The sequence below is a fragment of the Thamnophis elegans genome, chromosome 2 (genome assembly GCF_009769535.1).
Source record: "Thamnophis elegans isolate rThaEle1 chromosome 2, rThaEle1.pri, whole genome shotgun sequence".
In the NCBI taxonomy this organism is placed as follows: domain Eukaryota; kingdom Metazoa; phylum Chordata; class Lepidosauria; order Squamata; family Colubridae; genus Thamnophis; species Thamnophis elegans.
Window position 1 is genome coordinate 20,154,170 of NC_045542.1, and position 27,907 is coordinate 20,182,076.

General features: G+C 43.1%; 1 protein-coding gene across 1 annotated transcript in view; it reads left to right on the forward strand.

The window, feature by feature from the left end:
- The window catches only part of RARG (retinoic acid receptor gamma), a 51,714-nt gene extending 33,831 nt beyond the window's left edge, over positions 1-17,883 (forward strand). Inside the window, exons 4-8 of the mRNA XM_032210212.1 lie at positions 8,715-8,875; positions 12,080-12,256; positions 13,107-13,311; positions 15,761-15,919; positions 17,664-17,883. Coding sequence (XP_032066103.1) covers positions 8,715-8,875; positions 12,080-12,256; positions 13,107-13,311; positions 15,761-15,919; positions 17,664-17,845 — 884 coding nt within the window. The 3' untranslated portion in view covers positions 17,846-17,883. The remainder of the gene's footprint in view (positions 1-8,714; positions 8,876-12,079; positions 12,257-13,106; positions 13,312-15,760; positions 15,920-17,663) is intronic.
- The last annotated feature ends 10,024 nt before the right edge of the window (positions 17,884-27,907 follow it).

Below are 27,907 nucleotides of genomic sequence, written 5' to 3' on the forward strand. Positions count from 1 at the left end.
TCCGTATCCCATGTAGGACTCCGATGGGGCTTGGGACCACAGGATGGGACACAGCTCCCTGCTCAGCTAGATCAGCATTCACGTGTGGCTGCCACACCTTTCGTAAAAAAAAAATGAGGGAGAAAGAGGGAGAAAAAGACTAGCTGCAGGGAGAGATTGGGGGAGAGCTTCCCGAAGACGGCGATGGAGTGGTGTTGTCTGCATGCAAAGACCCCCCTCCAGAGAGCAGTTTGCCTGGGCTGGCAGCTCCCCCCCCCGCTCCACTCTCTCTCCCCCCCCAGCATTGTGCTGACTGCGGCTATAAGTGTATATCCTGCCGATTGGCGTATCCTGTTCCCAGATCCCTGGCGCTTTATCCAGGGGTGAACAGGAAGGGCAGCCTAAGAAGGCTCAGGCCGAAGAGAGTGCACACGCAACCCGGGGCTCTCGGTGAGGAAAGAGCGCTGGCAGGATTCAGAAGAAGGGGGAAAAGGGTACCCCAGTTGAGAGGAGGCAGGGAGGAGAGGGCAAAACATCCCTAAGTACCAACACAGAAGAAGTCCTCTTGGGGCCCTCTCTGGATGCCTTCTCCAGAGGGCGCCAGATCCAGGCGCCTTCTTTTGAGATTTTGCAGCTAGCAGGGAGGGCGACACAGAAACTGTCCCCCTTTTGACACCCTGAAAGCAATCCAATTCATTGGAGGAGCTGTAGATACCCTTGAATAGAGGCCAGACAAATGGCTGTTTATTGCCTTCTTGGACAAGGAAGGTATCCATATGGCCACCGTGCCTTTAAATGCCCTTTTAAAACAGCCTGTGTCACTGTAGAAATTGGATTAAAATCCCTGCCCTAACTCCCATAACCGTGCACAGAAAAAAAACCAAAAGAATGGCTAAGAATACATTCCTGTCTGTTTTTATTTAAATGCAAGTCCTGTTTCATTCATGACACTTATTTTTAGGGCATCGTGCACAGTGGAGGAATAGGACTGTCCTGTACGCGGCTGTTTAATAATTTGATTCGTATTTTTAAAAGTAGCACGAAGAGTAGATTAATTATATATCTTTGCCTCTTGTTCTGTCAGTGGCATTGAGGCAGCAACATAAACCTTCCCCCATTAGCACCTCTTTCTGTAAACAACCAATTAAAACAATTAAAGTATAATAGAATAGGTAAAATATTTCCAAGTAGTTAATAACTTGGAAATATTTCGAATAATTCTGAACAGTTTTGGTAAAATGTTTGTGGAGTCTAAGCTCAAACATTGCAATGCTCTTATGCCATTTGGGATACTTGCTATGTTTTCTGGCAAATTAGTAATTACTATCAGTTTCCCAATTACAGGTTTCATTTAATTCGTGTTTATTGTTCTCCTTCTCTTTCCTCTCCGGCAGTGTGGGAGAGGTAAGTTTAAAATTATCACCAGAGACTGTTTATTTTAGGTATCCCTCACTATTTTTGCATGATGGAACCTGAGGCAATTTCTAAGCAAACACTCATCAGCTGTGTTCACATGGCATGCTTAACCAGAGCTCTTATATATCTAAACACTGTATTCCTAAAACATCCTCAGCATGGTTAAACTTAACCTGGTTAGATTTTGTGTTGTGTGAACCCAGCTCTTTTAGTTAGTGTAGTGTGCAAATCCCCAAAAATGCTTGACCTAATTAAGCAAATTGTATTAACCCAACCTTCAAATGCAATTGGCTTCAATGATAGTTAAAGTAACTATGCTTAATCAGTAAAAGCAATGTTTTTTTTAAAAATCATGAGAACAATTCCATTTGATTCTGCATTAGTCAAATTCCACCTTGAGTATTGTGGCTAGGTTAAACAAAATCTAACTTGGTGTGTGGAGAGGTACAAGCACAGATGAAATGCTGTAAGATGGACTTGCTAATTGCTAAGAATAGATGGGATCACACACCTCACTCCCTGCAAAGGATCCGCAATTTGGGTTCCTCCTAGACTTACAATTCTTGTTAGAGACAATGTCTGGGTAGGCTTTGTCCAGCATTGGCTGGTGATTTGATTGCTGATTGGTTAGATTTATTTGTGTGATTTACCATATTTTTCGGAGTATAAGATGCACCAGAGTATAAGATGCACCAAGATATAGAGTGCCCTGGGGGCTGGGCGGGGAAACGAACAAAAATGCCCCATCTTTTGCTCTTTTTTACCCTACCCAGCCCCCAGGAGCACTCTGGAAGCCTCCTAAAGGCTATGCACAATCATTTTGGTGAAGGGGGCGGGGTTTCAGGAGGCAAAAAATGCTGTATTCCGTGTATAAGACGCACACAGATTTTCATCCTCTTTTTTGAGGGAAAAAGGTGTCCCTTATACTCCGAAAAATACGGTATATCCCGACTTTTGTATGGAAGTTCAAAACTGTGTGTAGTGCACTTTTCTCCTGTTTTTTTCCTCCAACTTATTTGGGTAATAGGATGTCAACCAAGAAACCAAAACTATGAATGTTAATATTACCTTTATTACAGTAAAAGGTTAAAATAATGTTGCAAGATTAAATATACTGATCTCCACCCATTTTATCTTTGTGAGAGAGGATCTTCTGTGAGACTTTTTTTTTTTTTTCAAATTATTTTTCTGTGCCGGAATCAGATTTCTTTTATCAGATTGTTGTTTTGGTTGTGGCTCTTCCGCCTGTTCCTCAAAGTTATTTTTTCTGGACTACCTCTGAAGACAAATCATGAACTTTAATTGGCCCTAAGTGCAGTGGCTCATCTACTAGGCATTGATAGAATATAGAGAGTCGGGTAAGACTGGTGCTGTAGTTGCAGTATAGGTTATTGATTTCTTTCTGGGCCTAATTCAAAGTGCTGGTTATCTTTAATGCCCCACATAGTTTGGGTTACATGTACCAGCAGGATCATCTCAGCTATTAGATTTGGCACGTCCCACACATTCTTCTCGGGAGGGCTTGTTGAGGGTCCCCAACCCATTTGAGCTTGACATCACTACTCAGTTTTTGGCATCACACAGTGGAACCTCTTCCCACAAAGTAAGAATGTCCTGAAACTCCTACTTGTAGGATGCTGCTTAAAGTTGGATTTGTCTTGCTTGAGTCTGCAGAGATGGAATATGCTATGTCTAGGATGAGGAGAAATCAAGAACCTTGCAGGTTATTTTTAATTAACTTTGTTCGGTCAGTGGATCTACATGATCAAATATGAGTTTTGTCCTGCCATTGGAGAAACTCTGAGCTTGGTTATATTCAGTGGTGGGATTAAAACTTTTTTACTACTGGTTCTGTAGGTGTGATGTGGCGGGCGTGACAGTGGAAGGATACCGTAAAATCCCCATTCCCTTCCCACTCCTGAGGGAAGGATACTGTAAAATCCCCATTCCCTTCCCATTCCTGAGGGAAGGATACTGTAAAATCTCCATTTCCACCCTACTCCAGGGCAAGGATACTGTAAAATCCCCATTCTCTCCCCACCTCACTAAGCTCCATTCCAGCTCTGATCTCCTGTGCAGGGCAACAGAAGAAGACCCAGCCAATCAGCTGAGATGCTAATCAGCTGGGACTCGGGAGGCAGTGAATATATCAGGGGCGGGGCTAGTCAGAGGTGGTATTTGCTGGTTCTCCGAACTACTCAAAATTTCCGCTACCAGTTCTCCAGAACTGATCAGAACTGGCTGAATACCACCTCTGGTTATATTGCTCCACACTGGGGGAAGCAACAGATCTATTTGTTGGGTGAGCTGAGGTACATCAATCCTACCCATCCTTCTTTCCCAACCTCACTAACACCTCCATGGCTCTCTACCCAGCCCTTTTGTTGGTCCTTCTGGTTTACTTCTGACTGAGCACCATTCTCAGAACAATTATGTGATCGTGTTTTTTGGGATTGCAGAATTTACTGCATGGCTCAGAGATTAGGGAGATGTGGAATCTGGAAAAACCCATGATTAGGCTGAAAAAGAGAAAGAAAAGAGCATGGCATGGGGTAATTCACAACGGGTTGGATGGGTTTTTTTTTTTTTTGTAGTCCAAGGTATAACTATGGGAGAAGCTACATTTGTTAAAATTCTCCCTGAGGAGCACTGTTTAGAGTAGCCTCAAGGGTCAAGCAACCCTAGAAAGATGGTAAAGTGACTATGAGTCTGACATGAAGGACTGCTGCTTTGGGGCAGAGCTGTTTGCCTGCAAACAATCCCAGTTTAAATTTCTGAGTTCTCCAGTTTCAAAAAAAAAAGGCTCAGAGAGGTCATGGGAAAGATTATCTGGGCAAAATCCTGGAGAACTGCTGCTTGATGGACAAATAGTCTGAGGTGGTATAGAGTACAATAATACTTTTGGGAGGAGAATAGAGAGCATACCTCAGTCTGTTTACTCTCATACCATCCTACTCAAGGCATGAACATCTGTTGGTAACTGAGTTTTTTTAAAAATGGCATTCCCTCATCAAGTTGTTTTTGTCTCATTCCCACCTACCCGTTCGTTTTAAAGTAGTGTTTTCCCTATTCTCTGGACACCGTTTTTGAGATGGATGTGCTCTAGGACGCTTCAACAATGAAAGAGTTGCTGATGGAGAAGGATGGGCCCAGCTTCGATTCACCCGTGTGGGCTGCTATATTTGTTGGCAGTGCAAAGGATGGCAATCCTCCCGCAACCTCCCTTTGCAGGCTCTTTCTCATCCAGTTGATGGAGACCAACTTGCATGGCCGTTTTGGCGAGGGCTGCAAAAGAGCCAAGAAATTTATCATTGGGAGAGGCATTTGCCCACAGAGTGCTTGATTGGCACATGTCAAAGTGCCTATCAGCTCTTATTTGGGCTCCTTACTGACAGGAGCTTGATACTCTTTTGAAAGACACTTAGACCTGTGTTTTAAAAAAAACCAGGGTCAGTACTTTGCACAAATTCTGTGCTCCCCAGAAGATTTCTTTAAACTAGAAAGAAGTGTCAGGTAAGCTCCCCGTTGGGAGACCGAGTGCGTTCAGAGAAGCGTTGTGAGAGTTGTGTTGGAGAACACACAAACCAGCATACAGAGACACTGCAGTTTAAATAGGCTTTTACTTTCATGGAAATAGAGGTATCAGAGTCCATCAAACAGTCCAAGTCATACACGGATAAGACAGTCAGTCATCAATGTCTTTCAATTAAGGGATAATCCAAATAACATAGTCCAGTATCATATAAACAGTCTTGTTCTCAAAGTTTGCTAACAGTTGCAAAACTTACAATAGCTCACAGCACTTTCTAACAGCCAGCTTCCAAAAACACTCAGATCAGATCAACCCAGCATCTAACAAACAGAGAGCTAACAGTCATTCTGGCTCCCTCTTCTGGCCGATTGAGGAAAACAGCAACCAATCACATTTTACAGTGTGATTTAAAGAAACAGGTACAGCATTGCTACATGATTTATATATTGCCAACCCAACCGTTAGATTATATTCCTAACAAGAAGGAACCATATTCTGCAATTTGATAGCAATAGCACTTAAACTTACGTACTGCTTCCGAGTGCTTTACAGCCCTCTCTAAGTGGTTTACAGTCAGCATATTGTCCCCAACAACAATCTGGGTCTTCATTTTACTGATCTCGGAAGAATGGAAGACTGAGTCAACTCTGAGCCAGTGAGGATCGATCCCCTGGCGGTCAGCAGAATTAGCCTGCAATACTGCATTCTGACCACTGCGCCACCAGGGCTCTTGTTGTTGCTGATTCCATCACAACAAGGCCCATTGTATCCTTCTGCGACGACTGCGGGAGGTGGGAGTGGGAGGCACTGTTCTGCGGTGGTTCTCCTCCTACCTCTCGGACAGGTCGCAGTCGGTGTTAGTCGGGGGGCAGAGATCGTCCCTGAGGCCCCTAACATGTGGGGTACCTCAGGGTTCGGTCCTATCACCCCTACTATTTAACATATACATGAAACCGCTGGGCGAGATCATTCGGAGGCACGGTATAAAATACCATCAATATGCGGACGATACACAATTGTATCTGTCCGCCCCGTGCCAACTCAATGAAGCGGTGGACGTGATGAACCAGGGGCTGGAGGCCGTTAAGAACTGGATGAGTGTTAACAAACTGGTACTCAACCCGGATAAGACCGAGTGGCTGTTGTGTTTCCCCCCCAATAATTTGGCTAATATACCAACACTTAGGCTGGGGGGTCAAATTCTATACCCCTCAGATAGGGTCCGCAACTTAGGAGTCCTCCTGGATCCACAGCTGACTCTTGATCACCAGCTGTCGGCTGTGACCAGGGGGGCATTTGCCCAGGTTCGCCTGGTCCGTCAGTTGCGGCCCTATTTAGATCGGGGGGCTCTCACAACAGTCGCTCGAGCCCTTGTGATCTCTAGACTGGAATACTGCAATGGGCTCTACATGGGGTTGCCCCTGAAGTGCATCCGGCGACTACAGCTAGTCCAAAATGCAGCCGCGCGAGTGATAGTGGGCGCACCGCGGTTCGCCCACGTTACACCTGTCCTCCGCGAGCTGCATTGGCTACCTGTTGGTCTCCGGGTGCGCTTCAGGATACTGATGACCATCTTTAAAGCACTCCATGGTAGTGGATCTGGGTACTTGAGAGACCGCCTTCTGCCGATTACCTCCCTAAATCGACCAATTAGATCGCACAGACTGGGCCTCCTCCGAATTCCATCTGCCAGTCAATGCCGACTGGCGACCACACGGAGGAGAGCCTTTTCTGTTGCTGCCCCGACCCTATGGAACGAGCTCCCCATGGAGATCCGCACCCTCACCACTATCCAGACCTTCCGCGCAGCCCTCAAGATCTGGCTCTCCCAGCAGGCCTGGGGATAGGCTCCTAATTACCCGCCCGAGCGTTTGTTTGATTGCTGAATGAAAGTTGGGTTTTATTATTTTTCTGTTGTTCACATATTGTTTTGTTTTGACCTTGCACTTCCCCTCCCCTGTGGTTGTAAGCCGCCCTGAGTCCCCTCAGGGAAAAGGGCGGCATATAAATCCCAATAAATACCTAAAATACCTAAATACCATTATAGGTTCTCCACTGTTCGTGCGAAGAAGGGTCTTTTGGTTTTGGTGGTTGGACTTTGTAGTGTTTGTACTGTTGTACTGTTTTTGTACTGTTTTTATTATTGGGGATGAGGTGACGCGCATTACTTTAGGGTCTATGACAATTCACCATGGCCGACTCGCCATTACCAACTTGCCACCGCCAACTCACCACAGCTAACTCGCCATGGCTAACTTGCTGCAGAACAACTCACCATGGCCATCTCGCCACAGGATAACTTGCTGTGAGATAAGAGTTACACTGATAGCAAAGAAATGGTGGGATAGCATCATTAAAGAAAGGATGCAAAAGGAAAAGCAGAATAAAATGTGAATGGCAAAATTTAAATATTTTTTATTTATTTTAAATGATTAAATAGAATTGTTATTGTCCTGTGGCGAGTTGGCTGTAATGAGTTGGCTGTAGCAAGTTGTCCCATTGTATTCTGGCTCTAAGTACATTCATGGGCTGTATCCAGGTTTTCTTTGCCAGAAAGGCAGAACTAGACTCATTGCCAACATCGCCATTTCTATAAGTTAAGGATAGAGGTAGCTTGTCAGTCATTCCTTCCTGCTGCATCCCATCATCTTCTCTTGGCCAGTTTCTCAACACTGTCTAGGAATTTGTTTTTCTAGAAATAGCCAGGCAGATCCCACCCTCTGTACCTGTTGACAGGTGACTAAGCATACCATTCCAGACCATGCACGCACACTTGTCCAAATCCACTCTGTCCCATATTAGGAAAAGTGTATTAATGGTTGTTTTCCTGCTGCTCTAAGTCAGAAGGGAAAGTTGTCCCATTAATACGGTAAGGAAGCAACAGTTGCCACCCTTGTAACCACAGCAGATTCAGGCTCAGCAATCAGAGGAACCAATTTGATGCTGTTATTCTTTTCAGTCATCAGAAAGACAAGCAGAGTACATTTAAATGCAGCTGTCTGCCTGTTCCTTTGGCTCAAACTATCAGCTGTCTTCATTGTCTCTAACCCTTTGCTGCCATTTAGCGGTTCCCTGGATTTTTACAGCCCAGATGTGATCATCTTAAACAAAAGCAATATAGCAGTTGAGGCTTAAGAGAGAAGGTCAGTCTGTAGGAGGAAAAAAAACAAAGAGTTGGCAAAGCGTCTGGAGATATTTTGTAGGAGGAACAGGCCACTTTGTGCCCTCCAGATGTTTTGGATTATGGCTCCCACAAATCTTGCCACTGGCTCTCCGGCTGGATCTGATGGGAACTGAAGTTCAAAGCAGCCACCGAGTACTCTGGGTCACCTTTCTCCTGCTTTCATTTCCTTCAAAGAGGTGGAAGATCTGGATTGTAGGCACTACTCTGTCTTCTGGGGAAGAGTGGTCTTAGAACAACACTCCCCAATCTTCACGGACCGGCAGCAGTAGCAGTGGCCGAGGGGGGAATGGTTTTGCATGTGCAACCTAGCTCCTGCGCATGCACAAATGAAGCTTCGCACACTCTCCCGCTGCTTGCACTGCCCGGTTCCCAATGGGTTAAGGATCAGTACAGATCTGTGGCCCAGGGATTGGGGACCGTTGTCTTAGAGTCTATCCAGTATTTCCATTTCTATTGTATTGCCTAAGTCAATGGTAACATTTCAACCATTACCCTCCGTAGTCTTTTCTGGAGATACAAATTAAAGCCTTCCCTTGAAGGAAATTGATACGGTGAATTAAAAATACCCTTTTCCATCACTTTTCTCTCTCTCTCCTCTTTCAGCTGTGAGGAATGACCGCAATAAGAAGAAAAAAGACGTGAAAGAGGAAGTGGTGGTAGATAGCTATGAAATGACACCTGAACTGGAAGAACTCATCCAGAAGGTCAGCAAAGCGCATCAGGAGACCTTCCCATCTCTTTGCCAGTTGGGCAAATATACTACGGTAAAGACTGTAAGCTATTCTTTTGAGAATGTAATCACTCTATAAAGTGCAGGGCACATTAGAAGACCCTGGGTACTTCGAGCCTTGGCTGAACCACAGAGTCACATCTGAATTGTGGGACTTAATGTTTTGTTTCACAGCACATTATGCTGGTGAGCTAAACCACAAAATTGAAGCCTCCTGGGTTGTATGTTTTCCTCCCCATCCTCTGCTAAGCCACAAGGAGGAATTTGGAAGCTTTACTTCTATCTTATACCACCACAACATGCTTTGTCATCAGAAATCTGAACAAACCTGTTAATTTTAACTCTAGTTAGTTTAAAACTTGATAAAAGGCAGCCACGGAGATAGGACAATGGTCAGAATAGCAAGACAAAAGGGAAAAAGGGAAACTGTAGCCAAAGTTCAAGCACTATTTCTTATTTGTCCAAGATTAATCAATAATCTATACATGAATACTCATCCCATCATGCTGATCCCTTTCAGGATAAGCAATGTTTTGCAGAACATGAGTTGCAAAGATTAAGAAATAGAAAGTCAAATAAATTAAAGGCATGCCCATACACTATTCCATACACAGTTTTTTGTTTTATAAATTTTCAGCTTTCTCTTTTGAAGAATCCTGTCAGTTCCATTCCGCTTACTTTTTCACTTTCTTTTCCTCTCAAACTGTTCTGCTCCCTTCATAATCTTGCAATTTTTGCAATTCTATCCATATTGCTCCCTTTTTGTTTCAAGCCACCTCAAGGTACTTCCTTCATATTGGTCTCTAACTTTTGTATTCAAATTACATTCATTTAATATTCATTTATTCTTGACCTCATTGTTTCTTGTTTCAGCACACACATTTTTAGAGTCCTCATTTCCTTTTTATTTTCTCCTGACAGTGCCTAGTTTCATATAATGAAGTAGGCAAAACATGCCTTATATAGTGGTAATAAAGCCTCAGTTTGAATATACCATTTGAGGGGAATAGTGTCTGCTAAATCTGAACGTCTGTTAAATCCAAATTGATGTAATTTATGCGTACATAATGCGTAATTTACACAAGTAATGTTGCATGCCATTTATGTAATTGTAATCATTTGTGTAATTATGCATGCAAATGCTATAAAATATCCTTTACCCAGACAAATCAAAGGAATAATGTATTTATGCCTTATTTTGAAGGCAAAATTCAAGTGCAAAACTGATCCTTTGGCTCTTAAGTTCATTAAATAAAGATCTGTTAAATTACTGTATATAGCCATTCTCATTGTCACATTTATTTCTCACAGCAGATCACATGCTATCACCTTTCCTCTATATTTACACTTAAAATTTCTACATCAATTTTTCTGTCTTTATCAAAAACTTCACTAAGGTACATGAAATCATCTGCATGTCCTAGTTTTTTGCCATATATGTAACTTGCTGTCGTTCTCCATTTTTTCCTATCAAACATAAATACCTTCATCTTTGACAGATTAATTTTCAGATCCATACTTCTCATAACATCATACAAACTGTTCAAGGTTCGCGACAAATCATCATGGTTCTCACTAAAATATGATATCATCTTCATTTAAAAAATACACAGTTATATCCCCATTCAGTTCTTATTTAAGTCCATCACAATTCCTTATACATTTATCCATAAGTCCATTAAACAACAAAGGAATTGAATCTGTCATCTATACCTCTATAACTGTCTGGTTTGGTTCTATAACCCAACAAGACAGACACAGACGTCAGATAATAATTAGAACTGTAGAAAAAACAATTACTACCAACCTGCCTTCCATTGAGGACCTGTATATTGCATGAGTCAAAATATTTACAGTGAAAATATTTACAGACCCCTCGCATCCTGGACATAAATTGTTTCAACTCCTACCCTCAAAATGACGCTATAGAGCACTGCACACCAAGTCAACTAGACACAAGAACAGTTTTTCCCTGAACGCCATCACTCTGCTAAACAAATAATTCCCTTACCACTGTCAAACTATTCACTAAGGCTGCATTACTATTATTATTAGTCTTCTCATCATTCCTATCACCCATCTCCTCTCACTTATGACTGCAGGACTGTAACTTTGTTGTTTGTATCCTTATGATTTATACTGATATTGATTGACTCCTGGTTCCTATTTGTATCCTTTGACTATCATTAAGTGTTGTACCTTAGGATTCTTGACGAATGTGTCTTGTCTTTTTATGTACACTGAGAGCATATGCACCAAAGACAAATTCCTTGTGTGTCCAATCACACTATATAAAGTTCTATTCTATTCTATTCTATTCTATGAAACATTACAGAGCCTTGTCTTACTCGCTGCTCAGTGTTGAGCCAATTTCTAAAAGTACCACTTATTTTCATGAATTGTTTCCTTCATAGTATTTTCAATAGCCATCTTCCACTTCAAGCAAAACCATCTGTACTTCAAGCTTCTTCCCTTCAACATATAAAACTTTTACTTCAAGCAACCTGGTTAAGAGAAACTAGGACACAACAGAACATAGTCTAATTCTCTCAGGCTATTAATGGTGATAATATACTGATCCAGGGATGGGGCAGCTGTGACCCTCTGGATGGCTAAGATGCCAACTCCCATCAGTCCAGTCAACAATGAAAAGTAGCACTGGAGTTGTAGTTCAACACCTAGAGGATCACTGTGTCCTCCTCCCATATGTGGGAATTCCTAAATCTTCTCATGAGTTAAGCTTAAATGCACAACTTGTCATTTGCTTTGTCAATTTGCTCAGTGAGCAGCAAAGGTAATACTGTAACTTTTCTTCAACACTGTTGTTATTATGGATTGTTTAGAGTTATTATTTTTAAGAAGAAAGGCAAATCGAAGGGGAAAAAAGAGTGGGGAAAACAATAGAGAAAAATGCCCATAGAGTTAAGAAAAAAATTTTTGGGAGGCTAAAACCAGCTTCTGCAGTGTTCACTATCCCAACAGCATTTTCCAACACTGGGCTCAACCTGTTGGCTGCATTTTGAGACTGCAACTTTCCATAATTCTGATCCATAATGAAAATCCTAGGAATTGCATTCCCAAACTAATTATAGCTGCCAAGCTGGAGGAGACCACTTGGTGGGGCAGAACAGGAATGCTGACTTCTGGAGTAACGTTGTCTTGAGTTTGTTCCCACAGAGGGACGTGAGATGTGGCGAAAGAAAAAACAACATAATGCCTGACTTCTCTTTTCTTCCAGAACTCCAGTGCTGATCACCGAATACAGCTGGACTTGGGTCTATGGGACAAATTCAGCGAACTGGCCACCAAATGCATCATCAAGATAGTAGAGTTTGCCAAACGCCTTCCCGGCTTTACCACCCTCAGCATTGCTGACCAAATTACTTTGCTGAAGGCAGCGTGCTTGGACATCCTGGTGAGGGGCAGAGCTGCAGACCTTTGGAGGGCAGAGGGTCTGGTTACAGGGGTGGGTTGCTGCCGGCATTACTGCCAGTTCAGTGCGCACCAAACGCACACTCTGCGCATGCACATTTGCACCTAAAAAGGTCTGCACATGCGCACAACGTTAGAAAAGGGGGAAAATTTAATTTTTCCAATGAAGATAGTTCTGCGCATTGGCAGAACCAAAATCCAAGATGGCGCCAACGACGAGAGAAACGGTTCAGGGGCGTGGCAGGCCGAGTTACTATCTACTCGGCTAAACTGGTAGGAACCCACCTCTGGTCTAGAAGCTCGGTGGGGGTCAGGAATGGCCTGCATGGACATAGAGTGGGTATACATACAGCCTTAAACAGAGCAAGAGGATTTAAAAAATAATAATTTCAGATCAAGGTCCCAAGGCCATCCCCAAAGTAGCTGTGTGTCTAAGTAATGCTCATTGAGTAATTCATGCATCTGTGAATGCTGGGAAGAGCCAGGCAGAAGCATGAAAAGCTCTTCCCCCTCGACAGATTTCTTTTTCTTTTCTTTTTTTTGAGGACAAGAATTTTTGCTCAGCTTTGGTTACTGAGGTTTTGCTGGGCATTTTCCAAGTATATAATTGCAGGAGAAAAGGCCAACATTTATTGGAAAGGCTGATGTTCTCAGGAAACTGCATTTTGCACGATGAAAATGTTTCAAAACATGTATGGAGCCCAAAGAGTTTCTTTATTAGACGTTATAGGAGTACCAGAAATAAACAAGAGGGGGGGGGGGAAACCAAAGTTGGTCTCCCTAAAATATATTTCTCTGGTGACTTTATTTCTGTCCTTCTCCACCCTTCGCAGATGCTCCGTATTTGTATCCGCTACACTCCAGAACAAGACACCATGACCTTTTCAGATGGGCTGACCTTGAACCGTACCCAGATGCATAATGCTGGCTTTGGGCCCCTCACCGACTTGGTTTTTGCCTTTGCTGGGCAATTGCTTCCCCTCGAAATGGATGACACCGAGACAGGCCTGCTCAGCGCGATCTGCCTCATCTGTGGAGGTAATACTTCGAGGGCAGCTCCCGCATTCCTTGTCTTTTCCATATCAGCTTGGATCGAATGGAAACCTCACTTTGGAGAAGAATGCTCTGAACTTCCCCTGGGGAATTTCAGAAGAGGGGCAGAGGCTTCCGTTGTGGTCAGCTTCTTTTATTCATAGGCAGAGGGACCCCAGTGCAAGTGCAAGAGACCTAAAACAAGGTGGCGAGAACCATGTTCCACTCTTGCAATTGGGGAAAACAGGAATCTGCTCTGTTTGCACACAGACACACAGTCACACATCATAACTTTTAAAGGCGTTTGCTGAAGAGACAAGTTGCTTTTCAATTAATCTCTCATAAGTATCAGTCACAGTATCAAATTCCAAAGAGGAGAAAATTAAATCACATGGCACAAAATACGTCCTAGAGCTGTGATGGCAAACCTATGGCACACGTTCCCCCAGTGGTACATGGAGCCATATTTGCTGGCATGTCAGCCATCAGCTCCAGTGCGCATGCACATGCCAGCCAGCTGATTTTCAGCCTTCTGGAGGGCCAGGAGAGGCCGTTTTCGCCCTCCCCAGGCTTCAGGAAAGCCTCCGGAGCCTTGGGAGGCACGCATGCACGGGAGTGGTGGTTGCGCGCACATGCACAGGTGGGTAGGGAGGATTGAATTGGTGTGGCCACGCGTGCACGTGCAATAGCACACACACTCACAATTTTGGCACACCATAAGAAAAAGGTTCTCCATCACTGTCCTAGAGAATCACCATAGATCTGTAGGAAAAACGTTGGAGTGGAGCTAAAGTTGCTTTTTTTCAAGAGACAACTGGGCTTTCTGGTTTTTCTTTGAAGACGTTTTGCTTTAACTTTCCCCACCATCCAGTCAGAGCTGAAGAAGCTTTTTGGATGAGAAGTGAAACGCCTTCAAAGAAAAAACCCAGAAAATCCAGTTGACTCTTGAAAAAGCACCTTTGGACCTGGATGATTGAGAATCTCCATAGACATTGGAGTGGGCCACTGTAAAGTCTAAAGACACTTAGTAGCAATTCAAATGAAGTAATTTCTAAATTAAAAGATGGAGGAGGGAAAGTTATGTGCCCTAGACAAAGTATATATGATTACATAAACAAAGTTCTGTTCTTTCACATATTTTTCTATCAGGTTTCTTTTATCTTTTATGGCAGAGAATTTAGAAATTATTTTGTGGGTGAAGGTAGTTGATCATGAACAGATGAGATTTGAAAGATGTAGTGATGAAGTGGTGTGCGGGCACGCATGCAAATATGCTGTGTTTTATTATACATTCACTTCTACCTTTACCTTCAATGCCCTTCAATCTAGTCTCTGGGGAAGACATTACTAAGAAGTCCTCCCATAAGATGTTTTCAGGAGCAATGCTATAATTCATCCACAGAGGTCTGCCTTTGAAAATGTATTGGAGAAAATTTCTCTGTCCCCCCTGGAGAAATCATCCACCCAGTTTCTCTCCTCATGGACTAGATGGAGCATAAAAGCCAGCCCTTATTTATTTATTTATTTTTCCTGACACGCTACTAGAATTGCATTGCCTGTTATGAAAGGAAGGGGAAAGGGGAAAAAATAGCATGTAGTGACAAAAAGGAAACAACAATGAAGCTTGGTCAAGCAGAAACCCTAAGAGGCGTCCTACTGCCTAATTGTTTTGGTAATTACTGTATTTTTCGGAGTATAAGATGCACCAAGATTTTGAAGAGGCAAATATTTTAAAAAAGTTTTTGCATTCTGCAGACTTCCCAAAAACGGCCCATTTTTCGCAAAAGTGGGCCTGTTTTTTGTCAAAAAAAAAAGGGCATGCATAGCCTTTAGGAGGCTTGTAGAGTGCTCCTGGGGACTCGGGGGGGGGGGGAACTAAGCAAAAAACGACCCGTTTTTCCCTCATTTCTGCCCCCCCAGCCCCCAGGAGCACTCTGGAAGCCTCCTAAAGGCTATGCATGGCCATTTTGATGAAGTGGGCATGGTTTCAGGAGGCAAAAAATGCTGTATTCAGTGTATAAGGCACACCCAGATTTTCACCCTTTTTTTGTGGGAAAAAGGTGTGTCTTATACTCCAAAAAATACAGAATTATTATTTTTTGTCCTGCAATCCACAAGGATTTAGAATGCTCATTTGGAGGTGAAAACTGGTATTCCCTCTGTATTCCGTGAAACAGTCTTGAACCAGCCTAGAATGTTCAAAAGCAACAGAACAAACCCATCACATCAGGGGTGAAATTCAGCAAGTTCTGACAGGTTCTGGAGAACCGGTAGCGGACATTTTGAGTAGTTCGGAGAACCAGCAAATACCACCTCTGCCTGGACCCAGAATGGGGAGGGAATGGGGATTTTGCAGTATCCTTCCCCTGTCACACCCACCAAGCCACGCCCACAGAACCGGTAGTAAAAAAAAATGAATTTCACCATAGCATCACAGTCTTTCTTTTCCCCATAGATCGAATGGACCTGGAAGAGCCGGAAAAAGTAGATAAGTTGCAGGAACCATTGTTGGAAGCGCTGAAGATTTATGCGCGCCGACGCCGGCCCAACAAGCCTTACATGTTTCCTCGCATGCTCATGAAAATTACTGACCTGCGGGGGATCAGTACCAAAGGTAAAATGGAATATTCTCATTTAAGAGCGTCAGATCATTGGAGGTAGGTGGGTTTGGAGGTTTTGTCATGGGGCTCTCCTGAAGCAGTCTCAAAATATGTCACTCTGGGAACCATAAACTTATGGTTAAAGAGAGGTGAATGGCTTCTGTTTTTAATTACTGCGACACTATTTGGCTTGCTGCAGTGTGGAGGAAGCCTACTGATCTGGTTTACTCTGCTTCTTGCTCATAGCATAGCCTGTAATTGGTGGTCAGTGGAAAGATTCTTCCAAAAGCTATAGAAAAAGGAGGAGTTGTCCTGTAAGCATTTTCTCCAGAGCTTTGACACAACCCCTTCACTAAAAGTTTTTGGTTTCTCACACAGAGGTTATAGAATAGAATAGAATAGAATAGAATAGAATAGAATAGAATAGAATAGAATAGAATAGGAACAGGAACAGGAACAGGAACAGGAACAGGAACAGGAACAGGAACAGGAACAGGAATGGGTCGGAATAGGAATAGAATAGATTAGAATTCTTTATTGGCCAAGTGTGATTGGACACACAAGGAATTTGTCTTTGGTGAATATGCTCTCAGTGTACATAAAAAGACAAGATACATTCGTCAGGAATCCTAAGGTACAACACTTAATGATAGTCATAGGGTACAAATAAGCAATCAGGAAACAATATCATTATAAATGATAAGGATACAAACAACAAAGTTACAGTCCTGCAATCATAAGTGGAAGGAGATGGGTGATAGGAATGATGAGAAGACTAATAGTAATAGTAATGGAGCATTAGTGGTTTGACAGTGGGGAGGGAATTATTTCTTTAGCAGAATGATGGCATTCGGGGAAAAAAGTGTTTTTGTGTCTCATTGTCTTGGTGTGCAGTGCTCTATAGTGTCACTTTGAGGGCAGGTGTTAAAAAATTTTATGTCCAGGATGCGAGGGGTCTGTAAATATTTTCACAGCCCTCTTTATGACGTTTGCAGTGTATAGGTCCTCAATGGAAGGCAGGTTGGTAGTAATTGTTTTTTCTGCAGTTCTGATTATCTTCTGAAGTCTGTTTCTGTCTTGTTGGATTGCAGAACCAAACCAGACAGTTATAGATGTGCAGTGACAGACTCAATAATTCCTCTGTAGAACTGTATCTGTAACTGTTATGAAGAGTCTTGGATATATGTGCAGACAGCCAGTGTGTGAACTAAAGTGCTAGACACATTGGTAGCTTCTCTAAGTTTGCAGTGCAGATAGTCCTCGACCTACGACCAAAACTGAGCCCAAACTTTTCATTGTTAAGTGAGACAATTGTTCAGTTAATTTTACCTCGTTTTACGACCTGCCTTGCCACAGTTGTTAAGTGAATCACTGCGGTTATTAAGTTAGTAACACGGGTGTTGAGGAAATCTGACTTCCCCATTGACTTTGCTTGTCAGAGGTTCACAAAAGGTGATCACGTGTCCCTGAGACACTGAAACCATCATAAATATGTAAGTTGCCAAGTGGCTGAATTTTGATCACATGACCAGGGGGACAGTCATAAGTGGGAAAAATCATGTCGCTTTTTTCAGTGCTGCTTTGGACAGTCACTAAATGAATTGCTGTAAGTTGAAGACTACCTGTTGTATCAACAAGAAGCTTGTGGCAACTGTTCTTAATGTAAAATAATGCAGCCTCTCTTCTTACCTGATCTTCATCACGGGAGAATTCCCATCAACCAATGTTACTACATTTCCCTCTTCTGCTCTTCCACAGGTGCTGAACGGGCCATCACCTTGAAGATGGAGATCCCTGGTCCCATGCCACCACTCATCCGAGAGATGCTGGAAAATCCTGAAATGTTTGAAGATGAGCTGTCACAACCTCCAACTTCAGCAGAAGCTCCGAGCACTGAGGAGAGCCCAGCTGACACCAAAAGCCAAGAGGAGACCCCTTAGCACCTCAAGAAAGCCTGGATCTAGGCTGAGAAAGGCTGGGAGAAGATGGTTTTCTGTATCTCATCTCTGCCTTCCCATGGCCCATTTCCTCCTTGATACAGTTTTAGGCTTACCTTTCCTGCTCTTGGCTCATCTGCCAGCCATCAGGACAGCAGTCAAGATGAGCAAGGAGGCAGCCAGCAGCCTGTTCCTCTCTCCTCCTCTGGTGACGTGGGCTGGATGCCTCTTGCCTTAATTTTTTTTCCTTTGGGGCCTTGGATTTCTATTCAGAAGCCTTTTCTCCCAACCCCAGAGCTTTGCCAAAGCCCCCAGGTTGCCTCTCCAGATGACTCAAGCAGCTTCAAAGCCAAATGTTCAGCACCTGGGAAGCCCCAAAGGGGCTACAACTCGGAGGTCCCCTTTTCAAAATGGGGTGAGCTCCACACGTGCAATTTCCCTCCCCATAAACTCTTCAGCCTCTGAGAAAAAGGGGCACCCCAAGAGCCAATGGAGACTCTGTAATGAGCGGTTTCTTGGTTCCTCCTTCAACCCAGCCTAAAACCCACTTCGTCCTTCTGCCTTGCAAGCCAGGAAGTCTGGCACCCGGGATGCTATTTATTCAAGAATCTGAAGACCAACAGAGGAACACAAGAGACAAGAGACCCTTCCTCTTCCCGTTGCACACAAGAGACCTTGGACCAATAATGTTGGGGAATGGAGAAGATAAAGGCAGGACTTCTATGTACGCATCCCTAGACATGTCGCCTTCAGGGTGTGCTTGTATTAAAAAAATCCTTCTCGGACGGATTCCGGCAAGCTATGCGAATTCTTGGGGGTGGGGGAGGGGCTCCTTTTGGTTAACTTTATAAAATGCTATTGTGTTATTATCGCAGGGCAGAGAGCCGATCCCATAGTGGGACTTAGGGAGGGGCAGTGGTCCTTCCCACTGTCTCCCCATCCCAAGGCAGAGGTATAGCAGGGTCGGGGTGGGTTGGAGGTTTGTATCTGTTGCTTGGGATACTTATGACCCCGGTGCTAAGAATTTTGGGGAACGGACCCCAAAGGACACTAGATAACCAAAGATATCGTGCTGATGAGGGGCGGTGTGTGTGTGGGGGGTGCAGAGTTAGAGACTTGAACCTGTTTGCTGTCTTTCAGGGAGGGGGGCTTTCTGCCCACATCAAGGAGAAGTCAGTCAGTCTCTAGGATGATAAAAGGCAAGCCGGTTGGGTGGGTGGGCACGGCTTGCCTTAACTTGCCTTTAACTTCTCTTTCTGCAGCACTTTGATGGAGCGAGAAGGACCACTTCTGCTCCAGGAAGCTTGATTTCGCTCCACCAGGCTGAGACGAGGAGCCATTTCTGCTCCTCTCTCTCTCACAACTCCAGGGACGAAACGCGAGTCCAGCCAAAGCTCTCTTCCTTACCGCCAGAGGGCAGGAGTCTCCTCCGCAAAGTCTCTCGCCGCCTTCAGCCATAGGAATATGTAAAAACCCAAACACTACACAGCTTGGGCAGGCGGGGGAGGAGTTGTTATATCAAAGTTATTGCCTTCTGCTTAATGCTTCGCCATGACCAGCTTCTCCTCTGTCTCGGCCTCCTTTTCTTCCCTTCCTCTGGGAAGCCTTCATCGGCGGTAGAGGAGGAGAGAGGGGCTGCGGGGTGGATTAAAGTCAGCAGCCTCCTTTTGCTCCCTCTGCAGTTCAAGAGGCTGCTTTCTTTCCCTCGTCGGCCATGAGCAGGGCAACCTCTCGAGGAGGTTTTATTTATTGACTTATGTTTACACCAGGGAATGGGGTGGTAAAGGGAGTTCGAGCTTGGCCCTTCCTTTCCCCCGGCGAGAGCAAGTGTTGACAGATTGCAGCGCACCAAGGAACAGAGCCTCCCGCTGAACGGTTCCCCCCCCCTTAAAATAAGCTGTCAAAATAAATACCCTGGGGCCTTAAAATGGGGGTCTTATTTGTGGTGGGGTGGGATAGAAAAGTTATATTAAAAAAAGGGTGAGGCCCTTCTTGGATGTTTACATAACCAGCTTTCCATGGTATTTTACAGGACTCTTCCCTGCCCCCGCACTCCCAGCTGTGCCGCAGAAGGGGGTGGGGGGGACTTTTCTATTTTTACAAAATAAAGTGATGGAAAGTCAAAAGCCTCCTGTGATTTCTTTTCTCACTAAGTGCAGTATTTCTATCTGCAACGCTGATGAAATAAGTCTCCCCCACTTGTGTGCTTGCCGGGCGCTTTCGGAGGCAGGTTCTGATCCTGCCGCCCCATTTTAGATAGATAGATTTCTTTATTGGCCACGTGTGATTGGACACACAAGGAATTTGTCTTTGGTGCCTATGCTCTCAGTGTACATAAAAGAAAAAATACATTCGTCACGAATCCTAAGGTACAACACCAGTGGTGGATTGCCAATTTTTTTAATACTGATTTGGGTGAGCTCACATACACACTCGCACATTTGTGCACTGCTTCTGCGCATGCACAGAAGCATCTGGGCGGGTGGGCGGAACCTCCCGCCACCGCTACTACCAGTTTGCCTTATCCAGGCCGAACTGGGAGCAACCCACCTCTGTACAACACTTAATAATAGTCATAGGTGCAAATAAGCAATCAAGTCATATTAAGAAACAATCAATAAAAATCGTAAGGATACAAGCAACAAAGTTACAGTCCTGCAGTCATAAGTGGGAGGAGATGGGTGATAGGAACGATGAGAAGACTAATAGTAATAGTAATGCAGACTTAGTGAATAGTTTGACAGTGTTGAAGAAATTATTTGTTTAGCAGAGTGATGGCGTTTGGGAAAAAATGTTCTTGTGTCTTGTTCTGGTGTGCAGTGCTCTATAGCGTCGTTTTAAGGGTAGGAGTTGAAATCACATCCTTGGGCTTAATAGCCTTAGTAGCCATTGGGTCACATACAAGTAGGCCTTGACTTGCAACCTTTCGCTTAGCGACTATGGAAAGTTACAGCAACACCAAAAAAGCGACTTACAACTGCTGCAGCATCAATCAAAATTGGGTACTTCGCAATTGGCAAGTATACAGCATCCCATGGTCATCATTTGTAACCTTCCTGGTCAGCTTCTGACAAGCAAAGTCAAAAAAATATTTTGGCTGCAAAACCAAGCACGACTCTCTTAATGACCCCTTTGCTTAGCAATAGAAATTCTGGTCCCAATTGTGGCCATAAGTTGAGGACGAGCTGTACCTTTAATTTTTTGTTTTTATCTTTCTGTTTCTGACATTTTTACTGAAAAGAGGCACTTTGGGATTTTGGCAAAACCAGTCCATAACAAACAATGGGTTCACTTTACGACCGTGATGTTCATTTTATGGGTGGTTAATCCACCGCCCAAAAGAAAGATAAAATCAGGTTAGTCAAATGGCAAATCCATTATGACTTAGGACCATAATGACCAGTTCTAACGTTGGTGAGGAGGTTGAAATACCCATGCTGCTTTATATTCTGTGGAGAAGCAGTAGATTGGTTTGTGCATTCTCACAGAGAGACGTTTCTGCCACTTGTAACCACTGCACAAAAGCAGAATTGTAGCAGAAAGATCTCTGCTCTTACACCCCTGCTTTGGTGATTATGAACAAAGTTTAAGATGCCAATTCTCCTAGGCCACAAAACCAAACAACATTGAAGGCAGGGCTGTCTGTCTTGCTATATAGCAGCTTTCTCTAACATGGTATCTTCCAAATAAATCGCACCACAATGCCTATTATCCTCGTGCTGAAAACACTTCCACGAGTGTGAAAATATTACAATTGTTATGCTCTATCATCCAAAAATAGTATTTTCTGGATATTTTAGATAAATACCAGGGGATGTACAGTAAAAACTTTCTCTTGCTTAAACTTATGAAACTTGCTTAGCCGGCAGTGTCTAGCCAATCTCAGTTGAACTCAGAATGCCATATAAGTTGAATGTTGTTATTGGTGGGATGGAGACCACTTGGAAATCCCTTGGTATAGACTAGACTGGGAAGTCAAACAACATACAGTTGTCAAGAAAATTATGTGGCCATGTCCAACAAATCGTCAGCTATTGAAGTCAACTTTTGAGAGGTTTTTTTTTTTTGGGGGGGGGGGTAATATTTAAAAAACAAAAACAGTTGTATTTCATGTAGATCACCTCATTGTCTTTTAATGTTCACAATGTGCTTGAAATTGCGGCAACAATGTGCGGCAACAACATATAGAGAGCTTCAGGAAACAGAAACTGAAAACAGGACTTGCTAACACCACTTGAGTTACTTCAACAGGCAGAAGATGTTTACACCGGATTCAGCTAGCTTTCCCAGATTTCCATTTGCATATTTATTTTAAACAAGATCTCCCCCCACATTAAACTCTTGAATTATAACCTTTTCTCTTACCTGTATCCCATAATAAACACAAGATACAAGCAGAATGCAAGTTAAATGTTGCTGGTAATTTTGCACAATGGTCCCTAGATGGCGGTCGGACTTCTATGATGGAAAAGAGCAACTCCAATTTCTCTCTCAATCACAGCTAATTTCTTCTTTACAGACAATGTGAAGAATCTAATTTATGCCTGCGCGCACTGTTCCTGTAATTCAGTTTCCTGCATATTGACCTGTTAGCCTTCTTAGTCCCATAGTGTGCTGCTTCTCTGGGTTCAGGCCAGGAGGCATCCTGGCAAGGCAGTGCTCTTCAAATTAAAGGATGAGATCAGAGGGAACCTCTAAAAGGGCATTGGGACGCCAGATAAATTTTAAAAATAACCCGAACTTTCCAGCCGTTCTCATGTACACAGAGCTATGGGTCATTGCCTAACTCCAATTGCCCGTGGATCTCATAATTATTCAGTGGAAAACCATGGTCTATAAATCACAGGCGTTGGATGCCTACAATATGGTAAACCACAACCGAACAAATTGCTTTAGGATTGAATCTACTGTGTGAATGCAGATGCAAAATCACCCTGGCTTCTCCCCAGTGTGGGTATATATGCAAGAGTAGAGTAGGCTAAAGTCATACAACATGCTTAACAGATTAGCAACTGGTATGGCATTAGCCTGGTGGGATAAACCCAGCTGCATGTGGTTTGTATTTTTAAAAACACAACACATCTTAGTATGATGGGTGAAATCTGTCAGCAGCTTGTAGCTTTTCCCAAGGCCAGCCCTATCATTAGTCAAAATGAAAATGGTTGTCCCATGGGTGAGTTAGCTTCTTTATTGTTCTTCTATATTTATACCCAGGTAGAGGGGAAAGTACCTGTAGAATATTTTCTTTCATATGGTGATTACAGTTTGAGATGGGGAAGATATTATCGCAGAAGTAACATTTTGACTCTGGCAACAACTAAGATCTGTATTTCCCACACCAAATCCTCAGGCAAGCACTTCCTCCTACTCAGAAACTATTGTCACGTACTGTCACGTATGCTTGGTGTTCATTCTCACTCTCATGAAGCTCTTTCCTCACACACATGTTTTACCTCAGCCTCTGATGGATGTATATACACCATTCGCCAGTGATGGCATGCCCCTTTAGGCTGTATCACAACAGATTTCACGGTTATATCCCAGTAATTTAAAGAACAGCAGATCAGCAGAAATTTATTTATATCACACTTTTAAGAGTTGGATGGCTGAATGGATAACATCTTCATCAACATTGTAAGTAACTCATAGCACTGAACTTACCTAATTTCCTTCCTCCTCCTATTTCCCCCACAACAACCCTGTTGGGTTGTTGGACTGAGAGAGAGAGGGACTAGCCCAAGGTCACCCAGTGACTTTTAAGCAAAAGGCAGGACTAAAACTCATAGTCTCCCAGTTTGTAGCATGGTGCCTTAATCAATAGACCAAAATGGCTCTCAATACAAATTCAGCTTGAACTGTTCTTGGCACCTATGATTGCTACCTTATAAGCAGAAATAAATCATCCTGTATTGCTGATGCTATAGTATCTGCATAGCAATTAAAAAGCAAGTATTGTGAATTTCTAAGGTGGCTGAGCTTGTTGATCAGAAAGTTTGGCAGTTTGGTGGTTCGAATCCTAGTGCCGTGTAACAGAGTGAGCTCCCATTACTTGTCCCAGCTTCTGCCAACTAGCAGTTCGAAAGCATGTAAAAATGCAAGTACAAAAATAGGAACCACCTTTGGTGGGAAGGTAACAGGGTTCCATGCACCTTTGGCATTTAGTCACATGACCACGGAGATGTCTTCGGACAGCGCTGGCACTTTGGCTTTGAAACAGAGATGAGCATCGCCCCCTAGAGTCGGGAAGAACTAGCACATATGTGCGAGGGGAACCTTTACCTTTGTTGTGGATTTTATTATTCCTGAGTAGTGTACTCACAACCATCAATGAATTGAATCTTTATGCGCTATACAGGTGGCCAAAAAAAAGTATAGGAAAATGCATTATCATAAACTGATCATAAATAATGTTACCATGTGAGATCTTGGCATACCTTCAATTTAGAAGATAGATTAATTCCACTTTTTCTGAGGAAGGAATAAAATATGGGGAAAGTTATGGGGACACTCAGAAAGATTACAGTGGGATGGAAGACCTATGAGGCCTCATAAAATTTATCTTACATTAAGAAGCTTGAATGCTAATGAAGCTTTGGTGGAAACTCCAGAGCACTTCATCCAAATCTGACAAGTCACAACTGTAGTTGGCTTAATTATGGTTTGTTGAATAAGTCACAGTTTGTGCACTATACCAAGCCACAAATTCCCATTTTGCTATTCAGGATGGAAGTTTTGTCTAGTGCTTCCCATGTCCTGGCTAACTAACTTGCATCCCCACATTTCCAGACGCTCAGTTTTTCTTCTTCATTTGCACATTTGGAACTAGAGTGTATTACCATAATTTGATGAAACATTTTTAGTTAACTAAAATTAGTTAACTTGATCATTACTCAAACAACTTTTGTTTCAAACTGCATCTTGATTGCAGCTCAGGATTAACTAAATCAAAGATAAAGAGAAGTTGAGAATTAATTTCTGTTGAACTCTTTAACACCTTTTTCACAAATTAGGGCTACTAAATCTGAGCTGAAAAATGCTGAATGGCCATCAAAAAGTAAAAATATTTTTTAAAAAACCTAACCCTTTGCTGACATCTAGTGGCTAGCGGGAGTTGTGCTATCCAACAGACATCCTTCAACTCCTTTTGCCAGGAGTTCAAAATCAATTGGCCATGCCTTCTCCTGGGTCTGTAACAAAATCCTACTTGTTGAAGTGAGTACATTTCACATATGGAAAGAAGTGTGCTTCTCACTACAAGATGATGTTAAAATCATGAATCTGGCAATTGCCTGAAAAGCCAGCAATCTTAAGTTTGAGAATAATACTGAAATGATGTAATGTAGTGTCTATTCTCAGTCATCCAAGTCATGGTTGTCCCAAAGGTGCTTTTTCAAGAGGCAACTGGACTTTCTGGTTTTTCTTTGAAGACGTTTCATTTCTCATCCAAGAAGCTTCTTTAGCTGTCTGTAATGTAGTGGTTAAAATGGCAGCCTGGGCATAGAGAAAATTTGGTGAGAACTCACCATAAAGACGACCTGGAGCAAGTTTTCTTTTTTCATATCACCTCTCCCTTATTTTGTGATGAAGATAAAGTTGAATGCAGGAAGAACCAGCGACCTCCTCTGAGGAAAAACATCATTATATTTTTTAAAAAACTGTTAAGGGAAGAAGATGGCTAGCAGGCAAAATTAAATATGGAAGGGAAGGTTAGGATTGATCTCATGGAACAGATCAAAGTAGGTGCACAAATCCTTATACACAAGGAAGGGAAAACAAGCAACTTCACTGGGGCTTGTCCAGTGTAGGAAGTTAAAACCTACCACTCTACTAGAAAACAGAAATACCCTGGTAAATATTAAGAAGGCAGACTATTATATTTCCCTGGATCAGAAATGGAGAAACATGTTTTTAGGCAGGAAACAGACTCACTCTTAATAGCCCCCACTTTTGTTAATGGGCCATTAAAAAAGTCTGGGCCAGTCTATTCTACATAACAAAGACCCTTCCCCTTCAGCTCCTGGATGATGGAATTAAGGTATGATAGTATTAGCCCTTTACCCAGCTCACCACATGGCATCTGGGAATTCAACCAAACTTGGACTCAAGACAGCCTAGAGAGTTGCCCCTGCATGGCCCCATGGGAATCTGACAACCAATCAGGATACATTTCTTACACAGGAACAGGAAACAGAGAGATGGGGCCGAACAGAATATAAAAAAACCCAGCAAGCCCCTTCTTTTCTCTCTTTTTCTTCTTCACTCAATATCTTGAAGCATGTGATCACTTTTTCTGCTCAGGACCTCAAGCCATGTGGTCCTGTCCACCACTAAACCATCTTTCCAAGCAGCCTCCATGTCTCCAGTGTCTTTTCCCCCACTTGGAGCTGAACCCAGAAGGACATTTCTTCCAACACCCGCTTGTCAGCTGCTTCTAAATAGCCCAAGGATGTGATGCAGAAGAAAATTATAACATTGCAAAATAATTTATCTAATTCTGTCCATAGCAATAGCAATAGCAGTTAGACTTATATACCACTTCATAGGGTTTTCAGCCCTCTCTAAGCGGTTTACAGAGTCAGCATATCGCCCCCAACAACAATCCGGGTCCTCATTTTACCCACCTCGGAAGGATGGAAGGCTGAGTCAACCCTGAGCCGGTGAGATTTGAACAGCCGAACTGTAGAACTACAGTCAGCTGAAGTAGCCTGCAGTGCTGCATTTAACCACTGCGCCACCTCGGCTAGTCCATGACTAGCTAATAGGGGCTGTTCCTCACACAGCCAGCCTTCCTCACAAATGTGAAGGAATAAATTCTGAATCTGTTCTTCTAATAAACTATAACCTGGGAGCCTCTGGGGATGTCTGAGCACCTGTGACTTATTACAGCATAAAAGTGGAAAGAGGCAGTTCTAAGTCCAGATGTTTTGCGCAGTTTAAAACAAATATACCTTTCTTTAAAAATGCGCACAGAATAAAAATTCATCGATGAGATGAGATGAAAACAACTAGGACCAACTTCCAACAGCAATCGCGTTAAACAAAATAGTAGAAACAAGTTGTGGTTTAAGTTTTAATAATAAAACGATCAGATTAAACTAAAACAAAAAAAAATGTGCCTTAGGAAAATGTGCCCAAAAGGAAAAGTTGCAAAGTATGTCCTCAAACATAATTGCTTTGTTTTGTAAATCAAGAAAGAAGAGGGGAAGAGAATGAAAGCGAGGAGCCGAATCAATCTGAAACAAGAAAAGTTCAGTCACAACATTTGACACCTAAAAAGAAAAAATTAAAGAGCGGATGAACTGGCTTTTCATCAGCTCGTGATTTCACAACATCACAAAGCTTCCTTTACTGAGAGGAGGAACCAATAGGTAAGGTTAGACTGGATTCTTTGCCGGAAGAGGAAAAGAGCATCCAGCAATTCTAAGAGAAAAGTGGGTTTCTTGCCTCTTAGCGGAGCCAGCAATGGGTGCAGCAATGGGGGCTCCCAGCTGCACAGCTAATCCAAAGCAGTGCAACACACACACACACCCCTCCCCAGGTTACATACCTCCAAAACGTATTGTTTTCATTGCAAAATTGGCTTCAATGCTATGTTGGGATGAGCTACAAAAATAAGATATATTTTCTCTGATTTAGCAGTTTGTGTCAGGGAAAAAGCACCATATTGTAGAAGGCACGTAACAACTGGGCAAATGCAATTGCATACAATGACCCCAAAAAATGCAGGGCGCTGAGACTTGGAGTTGCACTCAGTCCCTCCACCCCACTTTAGGGGCTGCAAATGCTACATAGTTATCTTGAGTTAAAATAATGAGGAACATAAGTGAGATACCTTCTGCCCATCGACCTCAACATTTTAGCTTTCTTAATTCAAGTCAGTGTTATCTTCCTCCACAGTTTGTCAAAGGGCTCTTGATTTTCTGGCAGGCACTCCCCTCAAGCGTTTCTCCATTCCCACTCCCCCACCCCACAGCAAACATCACCAGAATATGCTGGGGATGAATTTAGGAATTTGGCTACGGCCCTTCTCCCAACTGACAGCAAGTCCATGATAGGCAAGCTTGT